The 22,372-nt window shown below is 43.6% G+C and overlaps 1 protein-coding gene across 1 annotated transcript; it reads right to left on the bottom strand.

Annotated features, from left to right (window-relative positions):
* Window positions 1–2,571: 2,571 nt before the first annotated feature.
* Window positions 2,572–22,083, bottom strand: reep2 (receptor accessory protein 2). Its single transcript, XM_080773558.1, has 8 exons — window positions 21,831–22,083; window positions 16,887–16,959; window positions 14,640–14,716; window positions 13,717–13,837; window positions 11,940–12,053; window positions 10,574–10,754; window positions 8,641–8,816; window positions 2,572–5,637 (listed from the first exon to the last, which is right to left on the bottom strand). Exons 1-8 carry the CDS (start codon window positions 21,860–21,862, stop codon window positions 5,572–5,574), a joined length of 840 nt encoding a protein of 279 aa, XP_080629684.1. The 5' UTR covers window positions 21,863–22,083; the 3' UTR covers window positions 2,572–5,571.
* Window positions 22,084–22,372: the final 289 nt, after the last annotated feature.

The raw sequence follows: 22,372 nt of genomic DNA, 5'->3' as shown, positions 1-22,372 counted from the left end.
AGTCAAAATGAGAAAACAATGTCGGCAAGGCAGTGTCTAAAACTTATCCGTGAGAGGAAAGCGTGTGGGACATTTCCAAATGTTGACATAGCTCTGCGAATATATCTCACATTGCCCATCTCCAATGCATCTGGAGAGCGCTCATTTTCTAAATTGGCCTTAATCAAGAATTGTTTAAGGTCGACAATGGGGCAGGGTAAATTATGCAATCTCTCTCGCATGTCAATGGAGACATTGTTCGAAAAATGGATTTTGCCGATATTGTAAAGGATTTCTCTGTGCGCAAATCCAGGAAGAAGACATTTAGTTTTTTAGACTAAAAGGTCTGGATTTGCTAAGTTTTAGTGTAAATGTGTATTATACTGCACTGTATTGTGTGTTAAATTGTTATTTTCTAATCCTGGCCTTTGGTCTGATTTTGCTCTGACTTGCACTTTGGAGTAAACACTTTTATTTATTTTTTACAATTTGATTCTGTCTTCGCCTCTTCGGTGGGTAACGGATATTTATATGGGCCTTTTGGTCTTGCACTATATGTTGTATTTTGTAACTTCAATTTGATATGCGGTGCAATCAGCTGCTGTTTGACTGAATACATGCATACAAGAAAATAAAATTGACTATGACATGTCAAATTTGCCATGAGTTTTCTTGTTAACTGTTGTTTCTTGTTGTCTGTACTATAACCATACAGTAATCTCCTAGTCCTTAATAAATTGTAATTTGTAAAATGATAGTCACAGTGAGTGCATAGTGCCTGGCTGTGTCTTGTATGTCAGAGAGGGCAGCGCAGCAGCAGTGGTGTGTATAGTGGATACGTGTGCGGCGGTGCGCTGAGCGCGCACATATTAATTAATTAATTGGCTGAATCACATATAGGGCCCTTTGATTTGATGAAGCGCCAGGGCGCCAGGGGGGCGCCAGGACTTTCTCCTAGATACTCCATTCACACTTTTTATAATTCAGCTTACTATGGACACACATGATGGAACCTTTAACTTTTAAATCGTTTGTAGTTTTTTATTTATTTAACTTAAACTCCCAATGAATTGGCAATTGGCAATATAGCACAAACTGTCACAATGGGAGGCAAATTATGGTTCTTTTTGTCTTTATTAAGTATATGTCACTGGTGGTACATGACCATGTTAGATGTCATTATCCCAGAACACCAACATTGTACTGTTTATTACAGTTGAGTATAGACAATTGGCACAAAACAATATATTAATGTTTGAAAAATCTCACATGAAAGTCCCCTGTACACAATAATACTGACGCTGAAACACAGAAAATAAGCAACAATAGATGTGCTCAAGGGAAATTAATATAAACCAATTTGTGTCAGAACACAAGCAAAAATAACAGATTCAAGTTCCACATCCAGATGTACCAGGTTTTCCTTTCTCAGCACAACAATTGGCAAAATTAAAAGTTCCTTCCAGTCTGGAATAGCATACAACTATCCTTGTTTAACCAGGAGAAAAACAACAAAGTCAACGCCAGGCTGAACATGGGTTTAACCCATTGACTGTCTGTTTTATAAACAGAGTTTAAACCTCAAGTATTCTCCAGTGTTTACTTGAATGTCTGTCATACATTGAAAACTGTTACAGTTTGAGGTGAGGAGAGACATAGACACGAGAGGCGATTCCATTGAAAGCAAATACAGCTTCTCTCACATCTGTAAAGTCCCCAGTTGATGAAGGCTGAACGTTCCTCCCATTTGAGATGAAAGTGGTTCGTCAAGAATTTCAGATAAGAGTCAAAACAAATGAACAAAAGTTAAATGTATGTCTCTCAAGTTGTGTGACTAAGGCAAGCAAGCTTATTTATACAGTAAGGTTTACTATTTACATCTAACATTTGGTGAGTAAACTTTGCAAACATTTGTGGGGTATGTCTCCCCCTACTGGTTAAAACTGACAGCAGTAACAGTGCAGTACTACTAGTGTCATTCTTCCAAACACTCTTAACGCCACACTCAAAACAAACTCCGTCCAGTAAAATAGCATGGAAAACCAAACCGCCACCAAACTAAGATTCAATCCGTTCGGAACGATAAGGCCAAACTCCTAAAATGACTTCAACAGAATGGTATATGCAAATGTCTGCTTTAAGTTTGCTGACACAAGCTTACGGTCAAGCCATTTCCATATTGTTTACTTTAGGCCTATCCCGATCTCTGTGTAAGGACTTAGAAGGCATTGTGTTAAAGCAGTGGTTCTAAAAGTGGAACCCGGGGACCCCTGGCAGTCCCTGACGCGGTCCTCATCTAAATTCTTCCCGTTTAGAAACCAATTTGGATCCATCCCTTACAGGTCTTTCAACTCTTGACGGCTATGGGAGTCCATGACCCTAATAATGCATACCGGGGTCCTAGAAATGGAAATGTTTGAGAACCACTGTATCATGTTTTCAAAGTCACAGAGCACTGGATGCATGGGTCGAACATGCACTCTAGTGTTACAAACCACACACACACACACACACACACACACACACACACACACACACACACACACACACACACACACACACACACACACACACACACACACACACACACCATTAATGTAGTAGTCTATTAATGTAGTGGAACAATTATTCACTAAACCACACTGTTGCCATCCATCACAAACCTAAAAGGACTAGGATAATGCTTTCTGTCTGGCAGAAAACTTGTATCTCTGTATCTTTGGGTGTGTTCTTTTTCCATAAATTAAATCTCAGATCTCGGTGTGACCAACAAAAAAAAAAGTATTTTTGAAAGATTTTGAAAAAATAAAATAAAATTGAAACCCACAATGATGTGCCCAAAATAGAGACACCAGGTTGAAAGGGGTTCAGCAGTCTGTCTGTCTGTAGGTTCGATAAATATTTAAATCAATGAAAAGGATCCATTGGAGCACAGGTTTCTTTTTGGGACACACAAGGTTTCAACCTGACAGCGAGGACACGGTGACACACTACTGTGAGGTCAGCATGTGCATCATTTATAGCAGTGGTTTTCAACCCTTTTCACATCAAGGCCGATTACATTATTCATCCTGCATTTGAGCCACGGAACCGACATTTCATGACATTTTAGCCTTTCGGACTCAAACTAAAGAATATTTTCTTATCGTTGGATAAGATTTTGTCCACATTTCCATGCCGTATTGATGTTGGTACCGTAGCAGAGGTAACAGGCAAACGTTGACCAAAAAAAACAAGTCTTCTACATTCTCTAATTGTGTAGACTTCTTGCAAATTAACTTTAAAATGTAATGCAGATGTTTAACAATAATGTAACTCTTGAGTGTAAAATGAATGGTTTAATTTTACACTCTCAAGAGGTAAAGATCTATAAGGGTCCAAATGGTCATTTACAGTAAGCTGGGGACCACCTGGAACCCCCTCAAGGACCAATGATGGTCCACGGACCACTGGTTGAGAACCACTGATTCATAGGATCGCTCTGCTGTTGGGCAGAAACCAGCTATGTCCAAAATATTATTTTCCAGGAAAAACAACAACATTTTAAATACTGCCTCATCCAAGTCGGTATGGTGACTTTATACATTGTCAGATACAGATTTACCCAAAAGTGTTTGACCATTAATGTGGAGGAGACAGGTCTTTTTTCCCCGTCTGATTTAGTCATTCTAATCAATGAATGCGGGACAAGTTGGAGTTTAGATGATTTGATGGAGTTAGGAGGTTTAGTCAGAAGCGCTTTAAAAAAATGTTTTTCATTGGTTCGATATTTGTAAAACTCACACATAGATGTGAAAGGTGTTCAATAGCACTGATTTATTAAAACAGAAAATGTTGAGGAAAAAAATGGATAGCTGAATCCTGCCCGACAGCTACGATATGCGATGGCCTGATCAGAATAGAGTTGAAACGGTGGAACTTAAACATGGATATTGCAACCTATGACAACTGTCTCAAGAGGACGGATAGCTAAACTCCCGTTGCAGTGTGACTCGACAGGAAAGAAGGTCCATCTGAGACAGAGAGAGAGAGATCACCTAAAGATGAGATGAGATTCGATCCGAGAAGCCAGGGTCATCGGATGTTCTTAAAAGCCTAGTTCACACCAAAGATTCGCGCCGAGACGAAAACCGCGTCAAGCCTGATGGCGTGGCACGCTGCACATGGCAAGACGCATCGCGGGCGTGTTGTGAAGCTTATAGGTCTGCAATTTCCGGCATGTGACACCGCCGCGTGACAGAGCATCAGGACGCAGCAGAGAATAGTCTGCATTACTATTAAAACAAGAAAGACTCCATGATGCTAGCATCCCTCCCAGCATGACAGAGAAACAGTCAACCAACAGTATCAAACCGCTGTCCATGTCCAGTGTCAGTCAGTTTAAAAGTAAAGCACTAAAAAAAAACAAGTGATTCAACCATTAGGCCGATATAAATAGTGCTGTCTAACTAGGTAAGTTATGCACGACAGTGTAAGACCCAGTGGTTGCTGATCGTGGTATAGGAGTTGAGTGCACACACACACACACACACACACACACACACACACACTGCATGCCTGTGCAGTACTGTTGTAAGTGCGTGGGCCTGTAGAGGAAACAAACAGATCTCTGTCAGCTCGTGACTACATGTTTGAGTCTGCAGCCTCTGGTCCAGGAATAAAGAACTACATGTTTGAGTCTGCAGCCTCTGGTCCAGGAATAAAGAACTACATGTTTGAGTCTGCAGCCTCTGGTCCAGGAATAAAGAACTACATGTTTGAGTCTGCAGCCTCTGGTCCAGGAATAAAGAACTACATGTTTGAGTCTGCAGCCTCTGGTCCAGGAATAAAGAACTACATGTTTGAGTCTGCAGCCTCTGGTCCAGGAATAAAGAACTACATGTTTGAGTCTGCAGCCTCTGGTCCAGGAATAAAGAACTACCGGTACATGTTTGAGTCTGCAGCCTCTGGTCCAGGAATAAAGAACTACATGTTTGAGTCTGCAGCCTCTGGTCCAGGAATAAAGAAGTCACCAGAACACACTTCTAGCTAATTGCCTTGGTAATGGCATTACAGATGAACATCTCCAGATGTGGACATGGATGTCTACAGCTCCACTACTTCTAGATGAGGAGCTGCCAACCTCTGCCGCCTGCTCAGTACAAAGAAGAAAGAGGAGGCGTACTGTTATTTATTTATTTTCCTCTTTTTTTTAAAGTTTAAATTTGGTTAAAATAGTCTGCAGAGGATTAAAGGAAAAACGTAAAAACAAAAGACTTGGAAGGTTAGCCAAGGTTGAGAAAACGTTAAATAAAGCCCCACAGACTGGTGTTCATTTTCTATTTTAAGAAACCATTCCCTACCATGACAGCACTAGCATCAGTGGATAGTGAGCTAATGAACGGGAGACATCAGCATGTCAGACTGAAGAGCTGAGCTAACAAACAATCAGCCCATTCAATCATCGTCGTTTGTCTTAAAGTAAAATGACAAGTAAGAGAAATGTAAAATGTGTGTGTGTGTGTGTGTGTGTGTGTGTGTGTGTGTGTGTGTGCGTGCGCGTGCGTGTGTGTGTGTGTGTGTGTGTGCTGAAGACAGTGTGGACTAGAGGATTCAAGGCGTCTCTGCAGTAGCTGTAGGTTTCTTCTTTGTCTGTTTCTTCACCGTCTTGGTTTGAGTCTGCAGGAGGAGAGAAGAAGAGAAGAAGAACAGGGTGGTTGAGGTGGTGAGAGGAAAGAGAAGTCTCTTTCAACATGTCCTATTTTACTTTCACTACTTCTGAATGACAACTCTTTTATAACGAAGCAAGGGCATCTGTCAGGTGGAAACCAAAACTCACTGTTACTTTTCAGGATTCAAGTTCAAAAGTGGCAGATCTACAAGCTCAAGTTAAAAAGTGGCAGATTGGCAGAAGCTCAAGTTCGCTTCTGCTGGTACTTTTGCTGGCGTGACGCCGTAGTGTGATCAAGAAAGGTGTAAATCTAGGAAAACAACATGGAGATAAGAGGCTTCTGCCCAAAAGCAACGATGTATAGAAAGATATAAGAGGCTTCTGCCCAACAGCAACGATGTATAGAAACTAGAAACATAGGTTTTTCAGAAGAAAAAAAACCTGTTAGGATTTATATTATTTTAGTATTAGTTATATTGGTTTGTAGAATCGGCCTCAAGTCTTAAAAGTTGAAATACGGAGAGAAATATGTGCCTCGCACGGTTCCCTCCCGTCAGTGTGTGAATATGTGCGAATGCACGTCACAAAGGGCACGGGAGAAAAGCACTAAAAGGCACCATTTACCAATTTACAAGCTACAGTGCAACAAAGGTTTAGTAACATGTGTAGATAAGGCACATACACTGTTATCTACTACAAATACTATTACAATTGAGTGACTACGGTTTCTTCCAGCAGTGAAATGCATCTTAATCTTCACATTATGGATAAACTGAGACCATTTTACACCTCTTTGACTCTGATGAGTTTATGGATAAACTGAGACCATTTTACACCTCTTTGACTCTGATGAGTTTATGGATAAACTGAGACCATTTTACACCTCTTTGACTCTGATGAGTTTATGGATGAACTGAGACCATTTTACACCTCTTTGACTCTGATGAGTTTATGGATGAACTGAGACCATTTTACACCTCTTTGACTCTGATGAGTTTATGGATGAACTGAGACCATTTTACACCTCTTTGACTCTGATGAGTTTTAGCAGAACTACAGAAATACGCTGTTCACATGGAACGTATTATTATCCTTTGTGAAACGTTAAAGGTGCTTTAAGGGATTTATTTGGTTAAAATATCTCTAGTAATCATTGATATATTGTTTGTTCAGTAACGGAAGTCACTGCAAAGTTACATCTTGCACAATAGTCTTTGACCGTGACAGGTTTATATTGGTGTTATCTCAACTAGTGGCTGGATTTACATATCGTATACACATTTAAACTAAAACAAAGTAAAGAATGTTGTTCTTAGATGAACAGTACACAACTCTGTGTTACATAAACACTTCCACCGCCATAGTATCCCTGATGGATATAGCAGTACTCAGGAACACTGTGTGTCTGTGTGTATCCCTGATGGATATAGCAGTACTCAGGAACACATATTCACACATATTTGATTGACCGTCAATCAATCAAATATAATTATGAATTAATAAAACTGCGGGTGAAATAATGTGGGGAAATAAATGTAAATCTGTACTATCTGTACGCTAATTATAGCTTTTTAAAAAGCACGATAAATCTCGGTGTGCCTGCGTTAGTAGAATTTAAATATTTGCTCAGGCACAAATTAGCCGCCTACTACACGTTGCCGCCGGCATGGGGTCCTTCAACGGCCCAAAGACAACAACACAGTGGGACTTTTGTCTTAACCCTGCCGACGACTGGGGGACATGCCTTATGATAGGTTGACTGGGGGACATGCCTTATGATAGGTTGACTGGGGGACATGCCTTATGATAGGTTGACTGCATGGGGGACATGCCTTATGATAGGTTGACTGGGGGACATGCCTTATGATAGGTTGACTGGGGGACATGCCTTATGATAGGTTGACTGGGGGACAAGCCTTATGATAGGTTGACTGGGGGACATGCCTTATGATAGGTTGACTGGGGGACATGCCTCATGATAGGTTGCGATGTGAGAAAGTGAATGAAGAGGCTTGTTGTTACCATGGATATTTATACAGATTCTAAAAATGTCTTCTACATCCTGACAGCTTTCTGAAAAAGCTATGTTTCTGTCAGTGGTTCTTCGGTTTTTTCAAAAATAGCAGACCTACAAGCTCGTAGCACGCCATGAGCTTGTAGATCTGCTATTTTTCAATAGCTAAAGCATAGCATAATGCTTACAATTTACAATTTAGGCATTTAGCAGACGCAAGAACAAAAAGCATGGGGAATACATCACATAAAAACATTTATCATGAAACATGCGTAAGCTAAGAAAGTAACAGTGGAATATCTATAATGAAATAAGCTAATGCTAACACCAAAAGGGGTTCCCGCCCAGAATGGGTTAAGTATATAGAATCCCATGTGCATCCCTGCGGTGCGGGTCGGTGCGGATAATATAAATAGGATGATATTTGCGCTTGGATATACCGGACGGATAATGAATGTCAGGCGTCGACACTAAGGGTTGCCCACCTGCCCCTGGCAGGTAATTAAAACAGTCTTTTAACACAACGTGAGGTATCCGTTTAAACACCTGAACGTGGCCAGAGCACTCAACTGTCTTCTGTTCTGTGGAGTGCAAAATAAGACCTTAAAAACAGACCTGCTACACTTACAAATATAAAATGACAAGTGTGAACCCATAGTCATTTTCATAGCTACAGTATGTAAGTTTCATAGCTACAGTATGTATATACTATACAGTATATGTTATATATACTGTATATATATATATTATATATATATTATAATTATATGTTAAATTGAACCGTAATTCAAATTTTACCTATCATTTTATAACGGACAATTTACTTTGCGGGCAAGTGGGCATGACCTTCGGGCAACTAGAACATCACAGGTACTTGACCGACGAGCAAGTGCCTCTGAGACCTTTAGCGTCAACCCCTGGAATGTGTACAATACACTACACGCGGATCCGAGTCCAGCCACGCATCTCTAGTGTGCGTGCGTGCGTGAGTGCGTACCTCTGTCTTTGCAGCTGCAGGTTTCTTGGTGGCCTTGACGCTGGCGGTGCGTTTAACGGGCACCTTCTCCACGACATCCTCGTCCGAGTGCTCAGTCCTGGCGTCCGATTGGTCCGAGCTGTGCTGGGATGATGCGTCGTCGGCAGGGATTGTGGACGCGGATGAAAAGGAGCGCGCTGTGGATTTTAGAGCAGGATGTTATAGCCGGGCGGTCGTTACAGAGTTCAGCCAGAGATATATCAGGCCAACGGGTTCCTCGTTTTGATCCCTGGCTATCAGGTTACTGTCCTCAAGTGTCCTTGAAAAAAGGTTTTATGGGTCGCAAGTAAATATATCCTCTTGTTTCGTTCCTACAAAAGACATACATACTTACGTAGGTGTGTGAATGTGTGAGAATATTAATAATGAACATTGTAAAGCGCTAACGTTTTTGTGGTAGAAAGAATAATCATTATTCTTGATTTACTTTTTTGTTTTTTAACCCATCCCTCACAGAGATTTATTACCGAACAAAAAAAGAAACAGTGGGCAGAACTCTGGAAAACATCATTCTGATGTTGATTATCCCATCACAGCATCAGTCAACCAACAAAAAAACATCTTCCAGATGTCCTGTGCTCACTGGGATGCATGCGTGTCATTTTTAAGATTAATGTTTTAAAAAAAAAAGGTGATGATGCACAGAACATGGGATCAACCTGTCAGCCAGACAAAGCTTTGCCTCAATATGCTGTGAATGATCTCCCTCATTGCAGTCGTCAACTACAAGTCTTTGAAAGATCCGATTTGACACTCTTTCCTGTAAAGCACATGAACAGTCCCTCATGCTGTAACTCTCCACAAGTTCTCTCTCTCTCTCTCTCCTTTCCTTCTGAATTAACCCATTTTGTGCGGGAACCCCTTTTGGTGTTAGCATTATGTTATGCTTTAGCTATTGAAAAATAGCCGACCTACAAGCTCATAGCGTGCCATCGAGTGGCGCGCGACGAGCTTGTAGGTCGGCTATTTTTGAAAAATCGAAGAACGACTGACACAGAAACATAGCTTTTTCAGAAAACTGTCAAGATTTAGAAGACATTTAAAATAGAATCGTTCCCAGGTCAAAATGGGTTAAGTTCCGAGCTCACCCCGGCCCCCACACACACACACACACACAGCCAGCCAGACGGAGGGACAGAAGTGGCGCGTCTGAGACAAAGAATCCTCCTCCACTGGAATCACATGCCATGCCATCCACTCCCTCCCTCCCTTCCTCACCCTCTTCTTTCACATCTTTCCCTCCTCCTGGCATCCTGCAGGGCTGTATATCACATGACTCCGCCACCCAGCAGCACTAGCTGATAAAGAGCTGTGCAGACAAACCACTGACACTCCTCCTCTCTTGAGTTTTCAGCCACTTTCAGCCTGGCCTCACCATCCTCCTGGCCATGACATTATTATAGCAGTGGGTTTCAACCGGTGGTGGGAGGGGTGGGGGAGGGGGGTTGTAACCAAATGGACCCTTATAGAATATAGATGTTGTTTAACTCTGTGAAATATATACATTTGTTTTTCTTTTTTTTCCCCACGATTTTGCAACCCAGTTTTTCCACCCAGTGCCAATTATCTAATGTAATCCTGGGCGCTACACTTCATCTGCCAACCTGGGGGGGCAGCGGACTGACCTCATGCCTCCTTCTATGCATGAGGAGTCCAAGCTGCTTCTTTTCACCTGACAGGGGGGAATTTCCCTGGCCGGATAGTGCATTTATATAGCGCTATTTTACCAGAGGAAACCAACCAACCTACACATGGGGAGCAATTAGGGTTTCGGAGTCTTTCTCAAGGACACTTCGACACTAACTCTAGGGGAGCCCACAGGGATCGAACTTGGACCCTTACGGTTGCCATGCGGCAACACTGTGTGTGTGTGTGTTTGTATATATGGTCTTACTTTGCCGTGTGGTGGTCTTGGCGCGGGGCAGCGTGCTGGACCCTGAGCCCATGTCGTCCAGGGGGTCCGGCCGTCTCATGCGAGGGTCCGCCGAGCGGAGGAGCAGCTCGTCCTCAGCGTTGATCAGCGTAAGGTCCTGCATGCTGAAGCTACGCAGCTTGTCCGACAGAACGCCTTGGCCCTGGAGAACGGCGCACACGCACACACACACACACACACACACACACGTTGTACGCGTCGAGGCAGCTCAGATCGACACAATGGCGTATAGTAGCTTCTTAGGCCCCTTTTACACGAGAACGGTTTCCATAGAAAACGACAAAATCGTTTGCATCAGTACGTTTAGACGACGACGTCGTCGTTATTGGTGGTTGAAAATGTAACAAAGTGAAAACTCCTTCCAGAGTGCAAACGGGCAAAACGATGAATCCACAAAACATGTGACATCATGGCTCACGTGGACTCTTATGTGTATTACATCGGTGCAGACTGCAGACTCTTATGTTTATTACATCGGTGCAGACTGCAGACTCTTATGTGTATTGCATCGGTGCAGACTGCAGACTCTTATGTGTATTACATCGGTGCAGACTGCAGAGTCTTATGTGTATTACATCGGTGCAGACTGCAGACTCTTATGTGTATTACATCGGTGCAGACTGCAGACTCTTATGTGTATTACATCGGTGCAGACTGCAGACTGCAGACTCTTATGTGTATTACATCGGTGCAGACTGCAGACTCTTATGTGTATTACATCGGTGCAGACTGCAGAGTCTTATGTGTATTACATCGGTGCAGACTGCAGAGCCGGAGGCGACATTTGGAGTTCCTAGAAAGCGCTTCCTCGCCCGCTCAGCCTACGAATACAAAAGCAGCGATTAGCGATGGTGAACGTAAACCATGATGTAAACAAGCAGCCGTGTGGCAGGGAGTAGTTCTAGTACAGGCGTGCCTGGTCTACCTGGCAGTGCGTTACCGCCACCTAGGCAACCTGGCATGCACGCTACGGCGACAGCGTTTTCAGTCACCGTTACGTCTCTGTGTAAATGCTGGATAAAAAGTGAGAACGCAACGGGACCGTGGCTGTGGCCTTAGGGTTAGGGTTAGTGGTTAGTTAAGGTTAGGGACCGTGGCTGTGGCCTTAGGGTTAGGGTTAGTGGTTAGGGACCGTGGCTGTGCGGAAGTGTCCTTAGGGACCGTGGCTGTGTGAAAGTGGCCTTAGGGACCGTGGATGTGTGAAAGTGGCCTTAGGGACCGTGGCTGTGTGAAAGTGGCCTTAGGGACCGTGGCTGTGTGGAAATGGGCTTAGGGACCGTGGCTGTGTGGAAGTGGCCTTAGATCAGTACCATGGTCTTCTACCTACCTTGGAGGCTGCGGTGACGGCGGCGGTGGCAGCCAGGTTGAGACCTCGCTTCCCAAATGTCATCATGGTCTCATAACTCCTGTCTTTGGCCTGCGTTATGTACTCATCGATCTCCTGCGAGGCCGGAAGAACACAACAGAATGAAGTCAACTACCGTAAACTAAGAAGGAGAAAACAGTACTGGGACAGATGGTGGTAGTAATTGTTTAATGTGATTTTCATGGCATTTCTGTTTTATTCAGACAGACAGACAGACAGACAGACAGACAGACAGACAGACAGAGAGAGGACAGGGAGGTGTAGAGAGGAGGGGTGACAGCATGCGCTACAGGTTCGTGAACAAGATTAAAAACTAGCTGGTTGTGGCCTAGAGGAGGAATGGTTTGAAGAATAAAGGAGTATCGTAGCTGCCGATGCCAATAGTTTATTGTGGACTCTGGAAACACACCAACGTTTAGGACAGACTAGGCTGCCTCCTTCACACAGTAGCACCAAACAAAATGTCACAGACCTGCCGGTCGCTGCCAACTTCCTAGTACTAAGTCGCTGTAATGTCTGATTGAGCCTCATCAGCTCAATGTGTGAATGGACAGAGGCGCGATTCGTATTCTAACTGCATTTCGCATTAACGCTGTTAACGCTGTATTTTTTTATCCCACAATTTTGTAACCCATTTTTCACCCCTGTGTCAATCATCTATTGAGATCCTGGGCTCTACACACCCTCCGCCAACCTGGGGAGAGCAACGGACTTGAACTCATGCTTCCTTCATGCATGAGTGTCCAAGTCGCTCCTTTAGACCTTGACAGGGGGGAGTTTCCCTGGTTGGACGTAGCGCGTGGAAGGAATACGTTATTCCGACCGGTTTCTTTCCCCTCCATCAGGCGCCCCGGCTGGCCAGGGGGAGGCAGTTTAGACACCAAGATTACTGCATGTTTTTTTGTGAGGGTACCTACTACCTACCCTACCCATTAACGCTGTTGATCACAGCAGTTTGAATCTGAATATAGTAGTTCCACCATGGTTAATTTGTAGTTTCAGATTCTATAATAGAATAGGTTTGTTGTATCAACACTGTTCATGTCTTCATTCTGATTGTACTGTGATGCCCCACAGCCACTGGTGCAGACATAAATGCAACAAGGCTTCCCAAATAATAACAGAAATAACAGAACGGCTTCAACTGAAATTATGGGGGGGAAAAAGTGCCATATTTATTATGAATGTGCATTATTTATTTAATTTTAGGGTTAAGCAATACTAAACATTCCTTAGTTTGTATGTACCCGTTACACACCTCTGAAATGGTGGGATGCACGGACCAGTTCAGTGGGATTTGTAACGACTGAAGGGAGCATTGAGCACCGAAGTCTGACGTCAATATCGGTAGAGGGCGCAAATCCACAGGTTCGTGTACTTTTTATTTGCATTATAATCCCCATAGGGGGATTTTAGATCGCCTCATATAAGAACTGTGTTTGAAAAATAAACATGTCACCCCGGCCGTTACACTCATATGGATATGAAGAATCAACTGACTGAGAGAAAACGCTAATGTTACTGCTGAAACAGACTGTATCATATATGAGTGACTCACTGTCGCAAACGATACAGAGTCAGAGACACCTCCCTGACAATAACGATTTTAAGATGAGCCCATGTTATTCTCCATAGAGAAATTACTTCCGTGAACCAGGGGAATCGAGGGGATGAGCGAGTTACGTCGGGACTTCGTTGCTCTATTCTTATGGTTGAATGAAGGTCTTTTTGTTTTTACCTTCTCCTTGTTGGACAGCATGGGATGGACAAACTTGCGGTAGAGGACACTGGAGCCTTTAGTGTACGGAGACAGCAGCCAGATGACGAAGGCGATCTTCAGCTCAAAGTAGAAAGGAAACCTGACATGGATCAGTATGAGAGAGAGGGAGTGAAAAGAAGAAGCCACGCGGGTACACATTATGGTGGACTTTATTATGCTGCTGTGATGAGGACACATTATGGTGAACTTTATTATGCTGCTGTGATGAGGACACATTATGGTGAACTTTATTATCAGGGGTGCACACAAGCGGTGCGCCAGAGCGCATGCGTCGTCAAAACGTTTTGGTGCGCGGTAGATCAAAGGCATGGAGGCGCATTTGCGCACAAGCTGAGAGACAGGGATTTAGAGAATGCTGACGGGCATTCAAAAGGAACTCAAATGAGACGTTAACGTCCTGTAAGAAGACTTAGAAATAAAACTAGCGTTGACTAATCATTACAAGTGGCTCTTATTTTGTGAGGCAGTTTCTGCACAGAAAGTCCATTTCACTAGTAAACAAGCTACGATGGATGAGCTGTCAAAGTGCTAGTCGCTAAACCACGTTAGTGACCATGTTTACAATATGAAAACTGTCACTTAGACAATGTAGGTTACACACGCTGGAATTAAACATGGAACCTGCAGGCAGCATTAGGTGAGTAATTTCATTGTATATGTGTTGGACGTTTGTGGTTGTGCTAGAGATAAACGGACAGGTGCTGCCAGTGGGATATACTGCTGCTTAACGACGACACCGTTTGTGACTAGGTGTACTAGTGTAGCTTTGCATCAGTTGCATCTACCCGTGTGAAAGCAGAATAACGTTGTACTCCTTTGAGTACTAGCCCAAAATAATAGTGTGCACCCCTGTTTATTATGCTGCTGTGATGAGGACTCACCATGAGAGGAGCAGGTCTGTGACCGTCTCCGCTGTGGTGAACAACGCAAAAACTATCCAGTACATCATCCACTTCACCTGCGCACGCACACACACACACACACACACACACACACACACACACACACACACACACAGGAGAGAGACATTTATAGCACATCAAAACCACAGCCTCCAGTGTACACGTGCTTAGGCACATGTAGGCCAGAGGCCAGCCAAACGCAAGTACACACACACACACACACACACACACACACACACACACACACAGGAGGTGAATCAGGCTGAATATCTGTAGCATTAACATACTGTTACATAAACATTCACAGTTGATTGAATAACTGCTCATTTTCAAACGGAGGATCACGAGGCATGTAAACAACACTTCTAAAAATGGTGTCCGCCATGCTCCCCCTCTCTCTCTCTGTCTCTCTCTCTCTCTCTGTCTCTCTCTCTCTCTCTCAAGTGGTTGCTATGGTAACCAACTGGGAGGAGACTGGTAGCTAGGCCGAGGGCCAGAAATGCTGACTCTCTCTCTCTCCTGTGGCCTTTTCTCGCCAAGAGTGAGGTAACCAATCAGGGTGTAAATAAGTAAGCCTTGCTGATCCATGAGCCCACAGGGGCAGGAGCCTATCTCCTGTTTCTGTAGCCATGAGCCCCACAGGGCAGGAGCCTATCTCCTGGTTCTGTAGCCATGAGCCCCACAGGGCAGGAGCCTATCTCCTGGTTCTGTAGCCATGAGCCCCACAGGGCAGGAGCCTATCTCCTGTTTCTGTAGCCATGAGCCCCACAGGGCAGGAGCCTATCTCCTGTTTCTGTAGCCATGAGCCCCACAGGGCAGGAGCCTATCTCCTGTTTCTGTAGCCATGAGCCCCACAGGGCAGGAGCCTATCTCCTGGTTCTGTAGCCATGAGCCCCACAGGGCAGGAGCCTATCTCCTGTTTCTGTAGCCATGAGCCCCACAGGGCAGGAGCCTATCTCCTGGTTCTGTAGCCATGAGCCCCACAGGGCAGGAGCCTATCTCCTGGTTCTGTAGCCATGAGCCCCACAGGGCAGGAGCCTATCTCCTGTTTCTGTAGCGTGAGGGAGAGAGAGCTTGAAGTACTAGTACACCCCCTGGACATGACGCTAGTATGTCACAGGGACTTAGCCCCAATCCAACCCTTGATGCCGAGTGCCAAGCAGGGAGGCACTGGGTCCCATTCTTCAGAGTCTTTGGTATGACCCGGCCGGGGATCAAACCCCGACCTCCCAGTCTCAGGGGGGGGGGACACTCTAACCACGAGGCCACTGAGCTGGTTAAGCAGGGATGACTGCATTTAAGCAGGGATGACTGCATTTAATATGACCAAAAACATTAGCCAAATAGATCTGGTGTAGATGGAAAAAAATTACAGAGCCAGGTCCAGTTAATCTGAGTTGTATCCTGGTTTCCACAGGATGGATAAAGGTGTCCCAGCTGGAAACTATTTAGCACTGCCTTTTCCTTTGGTGTTCCAACAGACACTGGTGTAACACTGGGAGCCAACAGGGCACTGGTGTTTCATCTAAAGTTACGTCTGTAGACAAAAATATATATAGTTACCCTACTAGAACAAATAAGGTAATGGGTTTTTTGTTTTTTTTTAATATATTTTTTATCCCACGATTTTGTAACCCATTTTTCACCCCTGTGCCAATCATCTCTAGCTGTGAGGCGACAACCAACCATTACTAGGTAATGGTTGGTTGTAATTTATTTGCCATTTATTTATTATTTTATAGTGAAAACATGTGTAAATCTTTGAATATATATTCTTTCATGGCAAACGTTTTTTAACTCATATCTTTGCTTCTTGGGGGTCCCTCCCTGGAACAACATATATTCAGATGGGGGTCCGCGGCCAATTACATATAATTTTCAGGGGCATGAGATAGAGATTTGTAGAACCTGGTCTCCAGTCTCAATGGGTTAACCCATTTTGGGGCGGGAACCCCATTATATTATGCTTTAGCTATTGAAAAATAGCATATCTACAAGCTCATAGCGAGCCACCGAGTGGCGCGCTACGAGCTTGTAGGTCTGCTATTTTTTTTAATTAAAGAACGACTGACATAAAAACATAGCTTTTTCAGAAAACTGTCAGGATTTAGAAGACATTTATAGAATCGTTCCCAGGTCAAAATGGGTTAGTTAATGGATTCAACTAAATAGAAGAGCGTAACAAAAGGCAGAGCATTGTGTGTAAATACAGTATCATGTACTCACATATTCCTTCACGTTCTTCGTTTTCACAGCCTTGTAGGACGAGTAGGCCGGATAGAGAGTCCCGAAGGCCAGGCTGGAGAGACGAGAAGGGGTGGGTTCAATTAATCAATACGGCAATAATCCTATCGTATCGCACTATATCGATATGGCAGGAAATGCTGTGTGTGCTGAAAAAAAAAAAACCCATCAGAATCAGTTTCTGTCTGACAGTTTCGATATATATGATTCAATATTTTTGCATTTATCCAACAAAACGATATTAATTTTTAATTCTTTCCTTGCTTTTTGCTTAAATGTTATCCAAGTTTTTCTAAATTGATTTGGAAACGTAAAATGTTCAGACTTATTTGTCAAAATATCTGCAATCGGTGGTCTACTAGGACCCTGCAAAGGTACATTTAGTAGGACAACCCTAATCGTGATAAATATCATATTGTCGCCTCTGTATCGTGATACGTATCAATCGTGAGGTTGTTGGCAATACCCAGCCCTAGTAGTGCTGCACTGCACAAATAATCGAAAAAGATTCAGACACCAATGTGATCTCAATTCTAAATTTGAGCAAGAATCGTGCATCACTAGTTGCTACAAGAGAAACTTTAAGAGAGGTTTAAGTCGAGCACTTTGATGTTGTCTGTGTAAAGCCACAGTAGTTATGGCTCCAGGTGCCACATTTAGAATTTAGAATGCAGTAATGTTCAGCAACTAAAGAACTATAAATATTTTCATGGGAAAAAATGAGAATCAGAGTTTAGTCAGAGGTGGAGGCTCTGAGATACACCTCAGGCCAGGGTTGACTTGAAAACACTTCAAACTCGTTCCTGTATCAATACATTTCTACCCCCGGCCTATGCATGATGTGGATTTAGCTAAATGGAACTTTTTTAATTGTCCTACAGTACATAACTACAAAGAACTTAACTGTGTGTTTGGATATGAAAAATAGGATCTTTCAATCTAGCAATCAATCATTGATCCAGAAAAACAAATGGGTGGTATTTGCCAAAATTCTGAAAGCATGTACCGGTATTAGTTGGTCTGAATCAACACATTCCTTTGATGATGATTCAATCAAACAGCCTGCCTTATACATTGTCAACAGCAGATTCTTTAATGATTAATCAATTCAAGTTTAATTGATAGCTTGGCTGATCAGTATAACAAGAATAGGTCAGTGCAGGGGTCTACACCGTTTTTCAGGCCAAGCACCCCTTAGCTGAGAGAGAGAGATGAAGCAGGGACCCCCCCCCCCCCCCACCACAATAATATTGTAAAATATTGTGTTGCAGATTAAACCTTAATGTAAAGTTCCTCTCAGAATAAGGAAGGATGCTAGGGTTCAAACGGATCATGTAAAAACATGTTTGGCAGTAGTAGTAACTCTGAGGACTCCCTATTGAAGGTCAACGTATTTATTATAACAAGCTAAAAAACAATAGGCTACAAAAACACAGAAATGCCTAGTGTGATACGTCATGATTCACTGAAACACAAAACCTTTGTTTTTGGAACCCTGCTTATCCAATTAGCAAGCATGGACTGATGTGATAATACCGTCCAGGATATAGGGACAGAAATGGAAACCAAAGGAGACGGTTTGACTGCACTCACTGAGATAAACTGGAAAAACACACAACAGACAGACAGATCGAGAGGTCACCATGTGCTGGGGCATGTGGCTCATGGAGAACACACACACACACACACACACACACACACACACACACACACACACAGTATTTGGTCTTGTCCGCAGCCACTGTGTGTGTGGTGGTGATTTGTGCTGATGTGACAGGATGGAAGCTGAATGCTGAGTGAGAGCAGCTTTGCCACCATCACAGGCAGTCTCTCTCTCATCCTGCACCGTCCTAGACTAGTTGCTGTCCTAGTTTTAAAAGGCATCAGGCCTACAAATAACATGCTCAGTGAAACGGTCTCGACTGTGCGTGTGTGACTGTGTGCGTGTGCTCCATATTTCTGGGCATTTAGCTTCTCTGTCCTACTATGCGTGTGAGCTGCCAAGTCAAGTGTGCGGAGCCCCTCTGCCCTGCGCTGTCAAGCGGCCGCGTGGCAGTGCCAGGCCTCTGGGTAAAAACTGCAGCAGACGCCTCGTGTCCCTTTGTGTTCCAATCTCAGGTTCAGAGTCGCCACCGACCAGAACGCTCTCTAGCTATGCTCCCACTGCGACACTCAGCACCATGATTCACCCAGGAGGACCGGGCAGGTTCGAGTTACACTAGCTGCTCTCTCACAGTAACTGAGAACTATCAAAACAAAACAAGCTTTATACTTTTGCGTTTGAAGATGCTTGACTGCCCAAAATAGGGACATGAGATTGAAAGTAGTGGTTAAGTGTATGTCATACACTTAACCACTACTTTCAATCTCATGTTCCTATCATGTGGCTATTCTAGGTACTTGTTGTTGTCATACACTGTATGACAACAACAAGCACCTAGAATAGCCAAACCAATCATGGTGTAATACAAACACTAGCAAACTACATGCTGAGTGGATTGGTTTGTACAAGTCTGCTGTGTGCAGTTGCATAAGGGTTTTGCCTGTGTGTTGCATACTGTAGTACATACTGTATATAGGCTACAGTTAGCTGGTTACAGCATCATGTCGAGACTCACTGGGGTGCAGAGAATCATTGGTTTTCAACCCTTTCCCTATCAGGGTCGAGAGGACGTCCCACACCTACCTACGTGGACGTACTAAAGAAAGATACTGGTGCGGAAAGCACAAAGGAGCTGGCCAGATGTATGGAGAACCGAGATGACTGGAGACGACGATGGAGGGCTCGTCTGAGGACGACGTAGAGAGAGAGTCCACAATTTATTAGACATTTGAGCCAGCAAGCACTGTCAGGACCTGGACCAATCAAGGATGTCTCGACTGGGGCCAGATCAAGTCAAACCAAGACTAGTCAGAGGTCAATAAAGGTAACGGGTCTAAAGGATTTAGAACAGCAGTTGTAATAGACATTAGTTAGTAGCAGTACTTGCACGCTCTGCTTGCGCCATGTATGGCGCCATGTATGGCCTACTTGTGTGCAAGGCGCAAGTTGGCAACTCGACAGAGTGCATTTCCAGTTTCAACTGGTGAAGACGTCCTGGAAATGACGTACTATAAAGATCATCCCCCATATGGGCTGTGATCTGGCCTAGTCCTGAACGTCACTGGAGTCACCAGAGGATGTCATCATAATAACGTAATTTTGCTTGCTGGGCCAAGATCTTAGAATATTGTGTTATCAGATGTTGTCCACAATTCCATGCTGTGGTACCGTAAGAGAGATACCAGGCACACGATCAAAATAACAATTCTTCTACATTCTCTAATTGTGTAGACCTCTTGTAAATTAAGTAATTTAGGTGTTTATTTAGCTGGGGACCACCTGGAAACCCCTCAAGGAATACTGGTGGTCCCTGGACCACTGGTTGAAAACCACTCATTTAGACTGAGCCACCTGAATATAGTGCTAACCAATGTTACTCTCTCTGCTGCTTATATAATCAAATATTTGATTAGAGGGATTGCATGATGGCACAACAACAAACAATTCTGCACCTGTGTCTTAAAAGGAAGCGCCCCCGACCCGCTACTCTTTTCACAAATTCAATTCATTGTCTTTTCGACAATGAATTAAGGGCAACACCAAGCTGTGGCTAAACTCCCATTTAAAACCAAAGCCAAGTTCATGACATCGTTAAATAATGTAGTAGTGAGGAACAGCTGACCGTGTGAAGTGGTTGTACTGACGTTAAAACCACATCGATTCTCAACACAAGTCAACAACTATACAACCAGTGAAAGTGGTCCTTGAGGTTCCAGGTGGACCCCAGCTAAATGGAGTTAACCAAATGGACCCTTATTAGAACTTGAAAACCAAAACCAAAATGAAACCAAATGGTTTCATTTTACAATCTCAAGAGTAAAAATATTGTTAAACATCTACATACAATTTGCCTGTTGTCTCTCCCAGACAATACAGCATGGACAAAATCTTATCCAACGATAACATTGTCTAGGTTTGGGGTCTGAGAGTGAGAGGCTGCCTAAATCTCATCAAATGGTGGCTCAAAATGATGAATAATAAATAATGGGCCTCGATATGAAAAGGGTTGAAAACCACTGCTGTGCAACAATAAGGGGAACACGTACAGGATGGCAGCATATCTGGCAGCTGGCTTTAGTTGAGTCATCCACGCTGTCTAGATTAGAATGCGTTGACATTGTGTGTATACAGGTGGAATAGCTCAGGCTAGGAGATATTCGTAAATGATCACAGCAATGTATAGTGTCACTCAGTCGATAAAAAATATTCTAAGGAATTTAAATTATTTCTCGAACTATTAAAAAAAAACAGTGATGGAGGTTCGCTGCATGGTGAATGGATGGATGGGGTGGGTGGACTTGCATCAGCCATCATTACTCCCTCCCTGTAACATATGGTATTGATCAAGCAGCATTTTATCAGCCAGCGTGACTATTATAATTAGCATTATTTTTCGTTTAACGCGTGTTAAAAGTGTATCATTCCCCTGCCACGATCCATCGCATCATCATCATCTGTCAGGTGGCTAGTAGTGAGAGGAGGGAAGCTAACCTGGGCTAGCAGCATGCAGCAAGTGCTTGCTACAAAATGTTAATTATTAAATATGTAAGGCCAAATAGATCATTGCATTATTTTCCCGTTATTATAAATTACTGTGCAGCAGACGGTTGCTATCTCACACACAGACCTAGTTTACTTCATAATCTGAATGTCATTTGTGTTGTGCATGGTTTGGTTTCTGGCTGTTTATATGCAGCGGTACGATAGTGTCGCTTGCCGAAAAGAGCCGCTCTACAAAGCCAACGTTTTGTTGTTGTAGGTCAGCTCTTTTTCGTCGGCAAGCCACATTCAGCGACGTCAATTAATCAAGCCAGATTACTCACACAACCATCCTCGAAATCATCCAGGACACCATCTTGACTGTTCCAACGGTTTGCCTGCCTGCTTCTTCTCTCTTCTTGGGACTTTTTGGGGAATCTTTTAGTGGTGGGTTGAGCTGGCCGTTAGGTGCCCCTCCATTCCTCCGTGCGTGGTGTCACGGTGTGTTTGTGGTGGTGATGTGAATGGTGTTGTCACACAGGTATACTGTCTCTGTCTGTGATGGTTGGTTGCCTGCTGTGGCTTGACTACATGACTCTGCTCTGCTGCAGTGAGTGGGCCTGGACCGGCTGCAAAGAGATGTTCTACTCCCCTTAAAGGAACAGTGCAGCTTTTTGTATGTGACTCATATGGGGTGTGCAGCAATCTGAGAACCCATCGTAAAAAAAATAAAGGGGGGGGAGAAATAGCAGTCTGAGAGACTATAGTCGGTGTGTGACGGACAGTGATGACTGCGATTTAGTGAAGGCAATGAAAAGTCAACAAATAAAACTTGTAAAGACCTTCAGATTCATACACAGTAGTGACTGGTGTGCCTGGCACAAAA

Source organism: Protomyctophum bolini, assembly GCF_963924005.1.
Source record: "Protomyctophum bolini genome assembly, chromosome: 10".
NCBI classification, from domain to species: domain Eukaryota; kingdom Metazoa; phylum Chordata; class Actinopteri; order Myctophiformes; family Myctophidae; genus Protomyctophum; species Protomyctophum bolini.
This window is presented reverse-complemented; position numbering and strand designations above follow the sequence as displayed.